The 12285-nt window shown below is 36.2% G+C and overlaps 2 protein-coding genes across 3 annotated transcripts; one reads left to right on the top strand and one right to left on the bottom strand.

The window, feature by feature from the left end:
- Positions 1-1243: 1243 nt before the first annotated feature.
- LOC122611009 lies at positions 1244-2305 on the bottom strand. The gene is made up of 2 exons (XM_043783961.1): positions 1906-2305; positions 1244-1848 (listed from the first exon to the last, which is right to left on the bottom strand). The coding sequence occupies exons 1-2, from the start codon at positions 2303-2305 to the stop codon at positions 1244-1246; spliced, it is 1005 nt and encodes a 334-aa protein (XP_043639896.1).
- A 1065-nt stretch (positions 2306-3370) lies between these two features.
- LOC122578993 (BOI-related E3 ubiquitin-protein ligase 1-like) lies at positions 3371-5715 on the top strand. 2 transcript variants are annotated; one of them, XM_043751068.1, is made up of 5 exons: positions 3371-3607; positions 3702-3853; positions 4062-4342; positions 4444-4797; positions 5378-5715. In XM_043751068.1, exons 1-5 carry the CDS (start codon positions 3561-3563, stop codon positions 5459-5461), a joined length of 918 nt encoding a protein of 305 aa, XP_043607003.1. In that variant the 5' UTR covers positions 3371-3560; the 3' UTR covers positions 5462-5715. The 2 variants fall into 2 exon arrangements, with proteins under 2 accessions (XP_043607003.1, XP_043607002.1); XM_043751067.1 differs by lacking the exon at positions 5378-5715 and having other exon boundaries at positions 3377-3607; positions 4444-5268.
- Positions 5716-12285: the final 6570 nt, after the last annotated feature.

A 12285-nucleotide genomic window follows, 5' to 3' on the forward strand; every position in this document is an offset into this window, starting at 1 on the left:
CCATAAGCCAATATAGAAAATACAATCATGTTTCACTGACATTATAATTGATCGAGCATAGATCATCATTATTCAATTTGAGCGTGAAGATGCTTGGACCGGATCCACATTAGATGTTTTCAATGGGGAAAATTTGAGTTTGCCATATATACGAACTCCAGGTGCAAATATAATGGTGCATCACAATGACGTGGTTTGGCAATGAATATAAACACATGTATATAAATGAGTAACGTTAAATAGACTTAAAATTTAATTAAATCTAAACATATACCTCAAAAGGTAACGGAGACATGGAAAGGTTTTTTCGGGCAGGACGGAGATTGGCCTTCGAGTGCAAAAGCAGAAGGGAGCTTAGCTGCAAGATCCACCCGTCGAGCAGGGACAAAAGTCATCCTTAGTGATCCGACGGTGTTCATCATTTGACAAATGTCGGGCATTATTTCACTTTGCTCATATTTATTTTTGATTTTGACACATATATGTATCTTATCTTTAATTACGTTCGTTCATTTTTAGGCCAATGATTTAGTTTTATCAATCATTCTCTTATAAGAAAATACAAATAGTAAATCTTCTAAGAAAATTAAAAATAATGTTTTTCTTTAAAATAAGGTTTTATAAGATGCATATAAAAATAAAAAAACAAAACGACGATGAGTTTTTGACTCATTTGCCAGCAACATGGGCCCCAAAAGTGAGTTTTTTTCAAGATCTCATACTCAAGTCTTAGGTTTCTCATTTCAAGGTATTTTCCATGAGGAGGGGGTTAGAGCTCCAGCAAATCGCTGGTTAAAATTGTCCCCAACATGTCTGAATCGATACTAACTTTGCCTAAATAAAAAAAATTGCCAGCAACATAATATATTGAGATTTGAGATGTGTATAATGTATTGACCATAGTCAAATATTTCATAACTAACCCGAAGATTGTGTTAACGGAATTCAAAGGTATAGCTCTTAGGGACAAGGGTGTAGTGCCACACTTATGGCTAATTGGCAAAAAATGGCAAGAAACAAGCCAATCACAAGCCGCCACTTGTCTGAAGATTTTTTTGCCAAAAACTAGCCAAACTTTGCCAAATTACATGCTATAGTCCCAATTTTTTTCCAATTTGCCAATTGAAAATATTTTCAAAAGAAACCTTACACTTTTATTAAAAACACAATACAACTAAATAAAACATTACATTTATTTAAAACATAAAACACACAAATACTTAAAAAATAAAAAACAAGATCACTAAACATCGATATCTAGATCTCCCACGTGCTCCGTAATATCACGACGTAACATGTAATGCGTCTCTTCGTTACGTAAGCGATAGAGAAAATTAGGGTCGGTAGCACGAATATCGTTAGAAGGATCCCTGATGTACACCGGTGATATCGCGTTGCCGTCGTCCTTGAGTATCATGTAATGTAAAATAACACACGCATACATCGCGTTAATGATATTTTCTTTGTCCCTCATCCGTGCCGGTCGTTCGATGATCGCCCACTTGTTCTTCAGAAGCCCGAATGCTCGCTCAACGTATTTTCTCGCGGACTCTTGAAGTTTCTTCAAAACCTTCTCCTTTCTCGCAACCGGGTATGCATATGCCTTAAGAAAACAAGACCATGGTGGGTAAATACCATCCCCTAGATAGTATCCACTATCGTAACGGTGCCCATTTACGGTAAAGCCGTACTCAGGAGACTTCCCATTCACCTCGGGAATAAACAATGGTGATTGCTTCAAAACATTGATGTCATTATTTGAGCCCGCAACACCGAAATACGCATGCCAAAACCATAAATCATAGGAAGCAACGACCTCAAGTATGATAGTCGGGCGGTCATGATCACCTCAATGGTATTGCCCACGCAAACTATGTGGACAATTTCTCCAACTCTAGTGGGTACAGTCGATGCTACCGATCATGCCAGGAAAATGATGTCGGGCTTCATGCGCCTTATATAAACACGCAACATCGTGGCTAGTCGAAGAACGCAAATACTCTTCACCATAAAGATACTTTATGGCAATGCAAAAGTTGTCTAGACACTCACGAGCCGTTCTAGTAGAGAACGACAACCCCTCATCATTGTTGTCGGCGAGGTTGTCATACGCGAGTTGCCGTAGCGCGCACGTGCACTTTTGAATCGCCGAGAACCCTCTAATACCCGCCGCATTCGCCGAAGACCGAAACCATGGAAATGCTGCAGTGATATCTTCCACGATTTTCAAAAACAACCTCCTCGACATACAATATCTCTGGCGAAATACATCATCCTCAAACATCGACTCATCCACAAAGTACATGTTCATCAATCTTTCATGAGCCGAGTGCCGATCTCTCCAAATATATCTTCGTGAGTTTGCAGAAGAAGATGCAGTGTCTTATTCTAAGGTTGCAAGAGCAACAAACGCCAAAAACTCGAAGCCGCCGGAAGACGATGACGATGACGAGAACTCAGGAATTATATACATGGGTAGTTCATCGTCAGACATTTTGCCTTATGAAATTTGATAGTTTGGTGTTTGATTGTATGTGATAGTAATGATGTATGTGATAGTTTGATTGTTTGATAAATATGTGTTTGTATATATAGAAGATGGAAAAGGAAAAAAAAAAAACTCTCAACGTTCAAATCTCACAAAAAAAAGGTCAACAAGGACGCTCCCAACGTTCACTTTGATCGGCCAAAACTGGCCGATGTAGTATGTCAATTCTTGCCGATTAAACTTGCCGATACTTGTCGAGTGACGTGCCATAGCATTTCCGATTTGCCGATTTAGCCGATGGTTTTTGCCGATAAAATTAGCCGACTACACCCTTGCCCCTTATAAAGTTACCTGATATTAACCATGATACCTTGAAAATGGTTTGAAATTAGAATCTCAACTCTCTAAGTTTATCCAAATACAAATATAACTATTGATGAGCTTAAACTTATCAAACTATATAAACTCAAACTCTCCAAAACTTGTACAAAACAGAGATTCAAAGATGATCTATGTCTAGTACTCTAAGAAAGTGTTGCAAAATAGACTTTGGTAGTTTTCCATTGACGATAAGCATTTTAAAAGTAAATTTCATCATTCCAACACACCGTACATTAGTGAGATATATATTTACACCCTAATAAAGTAAATATCTTTCTATTAAATACTTTTGTTTTTGAAATACCTTATTTATCTTTGGACTTTTTTGTTTTTTTTTCTTTACATTACTAACCAAAATTCCTAATAAAGCAGACCGTCTTCTCCACTACTGTCGTCGCATTGCGCAAGTACCATGTTCGTATATAGTTAAACATTTGCATCCATAATTGTGAGTGAAAATTTATATATTTTAAATAAAAGGAGAAAAGACATTGAAGACTCCGCCCAATGTGTTTTGAATTGGGCACCACACTGCACCAGGGCACCTTGTTCGTCTTCTCTATCATGCGTTTTTGTGTTGCCATTTATTATTAACCCACTCCCACCTCCCTCCCTCCCTCTATTTTATACCTCTTTCATTTGTTACCACATTTTTTACTCTAAATTCTTCATACAACTAACAATACAATTCATGGCTGTTCAAGCTCAATGTTCATCCAATATTTTTCTTCTTAACAGGTACTAATTCTTTGAATTAATTGATCCCCCATCACATTTGATTGGATTGGATTGGATCATCAAATTTATATACATGTTTCATTTTGACATGCAGAAACATACAAGACCAAATTGGGAATAATAAATATTCCTTGCCATCTCAACCTGGTAGTGATCATGATGGATTAGCCACTAATCTTCTTGATCATCAATCTTTCAACCACTCTCTGTTCAACAATAATAATAATAATAATAATAATTTCCAAGGTAATATTATATATTCTTTTTATTCTATTCTATACAACATTATTTATATCTAAGTACTCAGTCAGGGTGTCCAAGTGGTTGAACACTTTGGAAATACAACACTCTAAAATAGTTGGTGGCCTGCTGTTAAGAAAAAACCATAAATAATGTATTTGTATACATTGAAATAATAATAATAATAATAATGGGATTTGTGATATTGTTACAGTTGGGAATTGCAATACAAGTCAAAGAAACAAAGGAAGACAAGATACAATGAATCAATTCATGTCAAATATCCAACAACACTCTCATGGTAATCAACAATTCATGGATGTTTCCCAGTATCAATCAAGAAACGACATTGATGTTTCAACAGGTCTTCAGTTAGCTTTCAATGATCATCATCAGCACCAACAACAACATTCGTATGATCATCTCTTATCACAAGATTTATCAACCTTGATCAACCAACAAGCAAATGAAATCCATCATTATCTTCAAACCCAAGTAAAACCCATTACCAAAATCCAATTTTTTTTTCATGGGTTTTTAATATTTTTACTAAATTACTAGGTATTTAAAGAAAACTTGCATAATTTTTTTTATAGGGGGAAGAGTTCAGGCGCAAGTTAGCAGAAAAGAGGCAGCGACACTATCATGCGCTGATCGGAGCAGCGAATGAGTCAGCAACACGTATGATGAAAGAAAAAGAAATGGAAGCCGAGAAAGCGGCTCGGCGCCACGCAGAGCTATCGGCTCGGGCGTCCCAGCTAAGCGCGGAAGCCGAGGTATGGCAAGCTAGAGCGAGGGCGCAAGAAGCAGTGGCAGCGGCGTTGCAGGTACAACTGCAGCAGGCGATGGTAGGTAACGGCGGCGCGTGTGTGTCAACGGGGGTGGAGGTGGCGGAGCGTGAAGCGGAAGACGCCGAGTCGTCATACATTGACCCGGAACGAGTTGTAGTGGTGAGTGGACCCGGGTGTAAAGCGTGTGGAAAAAGAGTGGCATCGGTTGTGTTGTTACCGTGTCGGCATCTATGTGTTTGTAGTGAGTGTGACGACGTCGTTCAGGCGTGTCCGTTATGTCTTTCCTTTAGAAGTTCTAGTATTCATGTTTACATGTCATGATACACTATCGTGGAGTATCAAAAAGAGGCCCTTTTAAAAGATCATTGTTTTGAAATTGAACCAGAGGGTAAAAATAAAAATATGCGAGGTAAAAATGGTCAAAAACTATCTTAAAATTTCAGTATATAAACAAGCAAAAGAATTTATCTTGACTTAATTATTTTAGGAGCAATAATTCAATTGCCTTTTTTAACTTTTTACCTTTTGGATGTAGACTCCAGTCATCCACAATGTAAATGGGCAATATCAATGTGGCATTCTTTCTTTCTTTTTAGGTTTTATTGTTCTTATAAATGAAAATTATTGTTATATCTTATTTTTCCATATCCTAGATTTGATGAAATTGGATATCATTTGTATAATACTCCGTATTTTTTAAAGTTTTTTTGGTTTCATGATCTCTATCGGATGCATACAGGATGCAGCGATGGCACAAAAGAACTTATGCATCGGTAGTGAATTTGGGACGATAGTGTGTGCATATGGTGAGATTTCTCGATAATAATCTTCTTAAAGTTACATGGATCATAGATTGGTCCACACGCAAATATTGCATAAATTTCTTTGAAATATGCTATGCGGATAAATAATGCTTTGTAGTCAAAGTTGCTTGTCGTTAGGAAATATCATTATTAGTTCTTGCTAATGACAATCCTATAAACCTATAGTATGCATAAAAATGTTTAGATGATACACTATTTATATGAAATGTATAATATTTTTATACATGTTTATCATAGAGAAATCCTTACTATATATTTCGTGCTAATAACAAACTTTTTACTTATTGAATACGAAGTATCTGTTAATGGCGTTTTTAGTAATTTTAAGATGCATGTAAATTCATTCAATATTTGAATTGATTATCGGTTGAATTTAGGGAATAAAGTTAAAAAGTCGTGAACTTCTACTCTTCTAGTGATCCTATAATTTACATAGTTAATGTCATACTAGTCATATACCAACGCGATCGGAAGTTTAATAGCAGCGGTGGTGATGGGAGGCGGTGACGGTGTTGTCGGCGGTAACACTTAAATGATGTATCGAACGTGCAAATCATATGTACTACTGTTATATTTGGAGGAGAAACTACAAGAGGATTAGAGAATACAAGAAAGGAGATGTTGATTTTTTGTCATGACATTTAAGTGAAAACCTTTTAGTAAGAAAAACCAAAACCTTTCGTGTAAAAAAAAGGAAAAGGGACAATAGTTACTATGAATCATCGTTGATTAATATTGAAATGAACGTCCTTGTTGCCGTCAAAGAAGAATGAGTATTTGTTGTCAATTTTTTAAAAAGATAAGTACTTTAACTAACCTATCCCGAAAATAACGCATCATTTATCCATCTTAAATAATTGGTAAGCCCATCGTAGAGGATTTTTGTTTAAAATATGTCACGTCTTTGAATACGTTTCCAACTTAAAGTGGTGGTGATCAAAGACATGTGCTATTACCCGAACTGATTCTTGATTAAAAAAGAAAGTGTTAGTTGAATCCAATGAACTATTTAAACCTTTTGGTAAAAATCGTTCTAATCTATACTATCTATATCTATATTATATTATAAAACAAAAAGTCTCTGTCTAAATATTAAATTTCAACATTTACATTTTTAAAATGTCCCCTTATCAATTTTATATTACCAAACACCTTTTCTCTCTCATCAAATATCAATCAATTATTTTTTTCTCTCTTCTCCATAAATCATTTATTCTTTAAATTCATTCGAAATCTTTTATCTCAAAAACGTACATCGATAAATTATATAAATTATCTGGATGTTCTTAAAATTTCATGCTCTTTCATTAGAGATGTCATTCGATATACTTTCGACGAAATTTTAAATTTGAGGGCAGAGCCCGTACGGCTAAGGCATTTGACTATCATACTCTATGACATATCAACTCCTTTGACATATCACACTCTATAACCTAGCTATCACCCCATCGTCTCACCGCCGCAACGCACGGGTACTTACTCTCGTTTATAAAGAAAAGACAACGAATTAAATCCCCTTAAAGAGTATGCACATTTCCTGCTTCCAAATTCTGACGACATGCAATTTTTTTTAACGGTAAGTTTAGGCTCAGCGGCATGCTTTTTCATATACCCAACTCCAATTCCAGAGGAAACCCATACTGGAAAAACCCCTGTCTCTATTCTTAGGAGCATTTTGCTCATACCAAGATTTGAACCCAAGACCTCTCAGTCTTAGACTCCACTAGATACCAATTCATCTATTAACAATTGGTTGACGACATGCAATTAAGTATTCAAATGTAACACCCCAATTATTTTAAGGTAAAAGAAATTAACCCCTTTTAATAGTTTTGACATTAAATTAATTTTCTAGTATTTTGTTTTTAGTTATGGGGTTAATTTAGTTGGAACTTTAGCGGATAACGGGTAAAATACCCACAAAAAGGTGGGATGGGTCGTGGCATCCCCTGAAAGTGCCAGCCATCCATATGACTTATGAGTCATATTCCACTTCTCTTCATCTCTACTTCTTCATACAATTCCATCCCTTTCTCTCAAAATCAAAAAGCTTAATTCTCTCTAATTCAAAAAGGGAAATCATCATACTAAACATCACCATCATATAATCTTCATTCAAGAAATTGAAAAGCTAGGGTTGTGGGTTTTGAGTGGTGGTGGCCGAAAATTTCGAAGAAGGGGGGAAAGGAGGATTTTCAATTTAAGTCTTGAATTAGCTCATTTAATCTTGAGGTATTGAATTCCCTTAATTTAGTTTTTATCTTTCCTTTGAAATTAGGGTTCGTGGATGAATTATGGTTAATTTTTCCCAATTCCTTAGTTAACCTAGTTGTCATTGAGTTATATAATGTGTTTGATTATGAAATTGATAAGCTCTTGTGATAAAATTGAAGTTATGAGAAAAGATGAATCTTTTTGCTAGTTATTGAAAAGATGATGAAAATGGTAGAATGAGCTACCTAGTGTTTGTTGGTGCATTTCCGGGTGACAACATCATTATAGAAGTTTGTCTTGAGTCTATTGAATATGTACTTGTAATAAACGTTATTTTATTTCATATAATAAAGTCAACCTCAAGTTGGTCAATGTGTTGACTTGGTCGAGCTCGACCTACACGAGACGTCGGCCCGGCCCGGTCCATGTTTAAGCCTATATATATAGATGTAAGGTTTAGGTTACAGAGAGATAGAGTTTTGGTGGCAACTCGTGAATCTTCTAGCTTTGGTTTCAGTCATATTCTCGTGTTTAGGAACTTGGTATTTACTTATAATTGCATTTACTGAAGTAATATACGATTCCAGTTTATTTATATTCGTGTTCGTGTTTATATATTGTGTTGATTGCTTTTGTATAAGAATTTCCGCACTTATACATTAGATACTTAATCTTGTTAGATCCGGTGGCAAAGGGACTTACAAGTGGTATCAAAGCCAACGGAGATATTCTTTTGGTTCGGGATTAAGGTTTCGACAACAATAAAGGTGGTTTAATTCGGGTCTTCGGTACAAACTAGCCAAACTCAAACTCGACCAAGTCAAAGCTCGAGCTCGACCACACTCCTAGCTCGAGCTCGACCTCCAGGCTCGACCTCGACCTAGCCCGAGCTCAACCTCCTAGCTCGACCTCGACCTCCTAGCTCGACCTCGACCTCCAAGCTCGACCTCGTCCTTGCTCGACCTCGACCACGCTCCTAGCTCGAGCTCAACCTCCAAGCTCGACCTCGACCTAGCCCGAGCTCGACCTTGACCTTATACCAGCTCGACCAAACTTCTGATTTTTGGGAGTTCGAAGTTTCGTGCTCTATATAGATACGTATCTTTTGTTCGAGTAAAGGATGTTTTTAGAATTTGCAATCTTGATTATGTTTAGGTTCTAAACTTGTCTGAATATTGAACTTGTAAACTCTTTTGAGTTTAGGTTTGATATCTGTTAATCGAGTTTTGGACTTGTAAACTTGATCAACTTTGGATTCTAATTAATCACTTTTCGAATTGTCAAGAACTTGTAATCTTGATTTAGTTTTGGCCTAAGCTTGTTGGAATATTGAACTTGTAAACTCTTTGAGTTTTGGTTCAATTTCTGTAATAAAGCATTAGACTTGAAAACTTGATCAACTTTAGGTTCTAAATTTAGACAACTCGAATCAATGGTGGCTAGAGTTCTATCCTTTATAGAAGATTCTGAGAAATCTTAAAAGGAATTCAAGACCAGGCCAAAAAGGTTGTTCTGACAAGGAGCTACTGGGTTATCTCTTTATTGAAATATATGAACAATTGTGTCATGATGTTGTTTTGGCAAGGAGCTATTGTGTTATCTCTTGATTGTATATGTGAATAATTGTGTCATGATGTTGTTTTGGCAAGGAGCTACTTGGTTATCTCTTGATTGTATATGTGAACAATTGTGTCATGATGTTGTTTTGGCAAGGAGCTACTTGGTTATCTCTTGATTGTATATGTGAACAATTGTGTCATGATGTTGTTTTGGCAAGGAGCTACTTGGTTATCTCTTGATTGTATATGCGAACAATTGTGTCATGATGTTGTTTTGGCAATGAGCTACTGTGTTATCTCTGGATTGCATATGTGAACAACCGTGGGATGAAGATGAGATTGGGAGATGTGTTGAAACCAAAAACAAACATATAGGCTGTTTTAAGAATTTTGTAGAGAAAATGGGGGGATAAAAATTTAAAGCTTCCATGTTTTCTATGCAAAATTCTTGGATGTTCGTAGCAATGAAGATCATGATGTTTCGACAGGGTTTAGTCATGGTATCTTTTTGGTTTTGAATCTGTGTGACATGTGTCCGACCTAGTTTTTGGATCAAAGGCGCTTGATTTAAGATTAGGTGATTCAAATGAATCAGATGAAAATTGAAGACCGTGATTGAAAATCTGAGTAAATTGTTCATGATTTTTGCTTAACATGTGTTTGGAATTTTGTCGAAAAGCTTTTGTGATAAAGTTAATCATTTGTAGCCGAGTAACTAAAAATCAAACCTTTATTTAATGCCAATGGTGTAGAGATGATTAATCCAGTGACTAGTGAAGAGGTTGCAGATTAAGTGGTTCTCTATGTATTTTGGAGATGCTTACCTTGAGGGGAGATTTGATATGAAAGACTTTAGGTGATTGGTGAATTCATGAAGATACAAGACAAAGTCAGACACTATTGGTTGAAGACATGGATCTTGTGAGTGCTACATATCTGAAATTCAAGTTACAGAATTTCTTATCATTGTGAGAGCTGATTAAATTCGATGTTGATTGTTGGAGATTCAACTTCTTTAACATATGTCGGTTAAGCTTGAAGATCAAAATAGATTGAGCGATGATATTTTGCATAATGTCTGAAGTGATGATATCCGAATTGCATGAGGAGGCAATGATGTCTGTATTACTTTAAAGTGATGATGTTTGGCATGATAATGTTGCTTGGAGCTTAATTTGGAGGTTACTGTTTAAAGGAGAATTACAATTTGTGTATTGGATTTGTTAGTTGTCATAAGGATACGGAGATTTTGCAGTTTGAAGATCAATGTGCAGCGTATGAAGATCAAGTCTTACCAAAATAAGACATAATATTATTAGTTAACGAAAATTTGTTGATTGTAGATTTTTTAACTAATGATTGTCATAAGTGATAGCAATAGTCAAGGAGTGCTTGATTAGGCATTTCTGTTACTATTTTCATGCATTACAAGTGAAGACTTTGAAGATCGATTAAAACTTCTAAATGTTGATGTCAAGGGGGAGTCTGTTGGTGCATTTCCGGGTGACAACATCATTATAGAAGTTTGTCTTGAGTCTATTGAATATGTACTTTTAATAAACGTTATTTTATTTCATATAATAAAGTCAACCTCGAGTTGGTCAATGTGTTGACTTGGTCGAGCTCGACCTACACGAGACGTCGGCCCGGCCCGGTCCATGTTTAAGCCTATATATATAGATGTAAGGTTTAGGTTACAGAGAGAGAGAGTTTTGGTGGCAACTCGTGAATCTTCTAGCTTTGGTTTCAGTCATATTCTCGTGTTTAGGAACTTGGTATTTACTTATAATTGCATTTACTGAAGTAATATACGGTTCCAGTTTATTTATATTCGTGTTCGTGTTTGTATATTGTGTTGATTGCTTTTGTATAAGAATTTCCGTAATTATACATTAGATACTTAATCTTGTTAGATCCGGTGGCAAAGGGACTTACAGTGTTATTATAAGAATGAAAGTAACTCAATGACAAATGGGTTGGATTTTGGGTTTAGAAAAGGCTAGTGTGTATGAATAGGTTAAGCTAGTCAAATTGTGAATAAAAGCTTATGCATTTTATGACATGATCATAGGTTGAGCTTGTTGAGCATTATTGTTTAGCTTTGTTGTCTTTGTTGCGGAGGAGGTGAGTATATTTGCATACCTTTATGTTTACGTTGGGTCAATTACCATGAGATGTGAATGTTCCAAGCATGGTAATTGATTTGGCATGGCATTGTTTATGAGGCCTAAGAACCTCCGGAGCCTAAGAATCCCGATAGTTGATGTGATATGAGGCCTAAGAACCTCTGGGGCCTAAGAATCCCGATAGATATGATTGTTTAGCTTATATGGATCCATATATGTATTGTTTGTGTGCAAGGTGAATATGTAAATGTAACATGACGATGCCATAGGTTACATGTGAAAGTCCTTGTACTATGCCCTCCTTCGTATTCGTAAATGTATGCAAGTATATTCACTAAGCCTTTGCTTATATTTTAGTTGTTTACACTCTTATAGGTAGTTCCGAAAGAATGAACTAGTGTTGTTGATTTGAAGAAAATTGAATTAGAGCTTGAAGTAACCTTTGGAAGTTCTTGAAGGTATTTAGGTCATCTTTGGATGGATGACAATCTTTTGGTGTAGATACCTAGTTGTCCCTCTCCTTTGGCTCGTGGTACATTTTGTTTTGGAGTCATGTTTCGATAACATTTCTGTAAATGCTCAAGTTGTAAAGTTTTTGGAAGTTGGAATTGTCGCTTTTGGGCGATATTGTTGCCAAAACGGGTAAATGACCCGTTAGGGTTGATCTTGGATTTATGAAACAAACTATGTTGTAATTGTGTTTAAAATGTGTCTATGAAGTCGTTATAAATCTCTAGAAAGTGTCTTTCAGTTGTTGGTTCGAAAATTGATGGTTACGAGTTGTTCTTGGTTGAAATGAGTTTTAGGGTTGCTGTCAGGTGGTCCACTGCGGCGTAGTGGAATCCCACGAAAACAATTTTGGTTCCTCCCACTGCGGCGCAATGGGAGATGTTTCGAACCCACTGCGGCGCAATGGGGCTTGTT

This window comes from Erigeron canadensis, chromosome 8, assembly GCF_010389155.1.
Source record: "Erigeron canadensis isolate Cc75 chromosome 8, C_canadensis_v1, whole genome shotgun sequence".
Classification (NCBI taxonomy): Eukaryota; Viridiplantae; Streptophyta; class Magnoliopsida; order Asterales; family Asteraceae; genus Erigeron; species Erigeron canadensis.

What these genes read in the sequence shown, in the direction of transcription:
- LOC122611009 (XM_043783961.1), bottom strand. Translation starts at nt 2,305, where the DNA reads ATGTACTTTGTGGATGAGTCGATGTTTGAGGATGATGTATTTCGCCAG. An exon ending in CATGATCGGTAGCATCGACT is followed by an intron (nt 1,849 to 1,905) that starts GTACCCACTAGA and finishes AATACCATTGAG; the next exon opens with GTGATCATGACCGCCCGACT.
- LOC122578993 (XM_043751067.1), top strand. Translation starts at nt 3,561, where the DNA reads ATGGCTGTTCAAGCTCAATGTTCATCCAATATTTTTCTTCTTAACAG. An exon ending in AATATTTTTCTTCTTAACAG is followed by an intron (nt 3,608 to 3,701) that starts GTACTAATTCTT and finishes TTTGACATGCAG; the next exon opens with AAACATACAAGACCAAATTG. An exon ending in ATCATTATCTTCAAACCCAA is followed by an intron (nt 4,343 to 4,443) that starts GTAAAACCCATT and finishes TTTTTTTTATAG; the next exon opens with GGGGAAGAGTTCAGGCGCAA.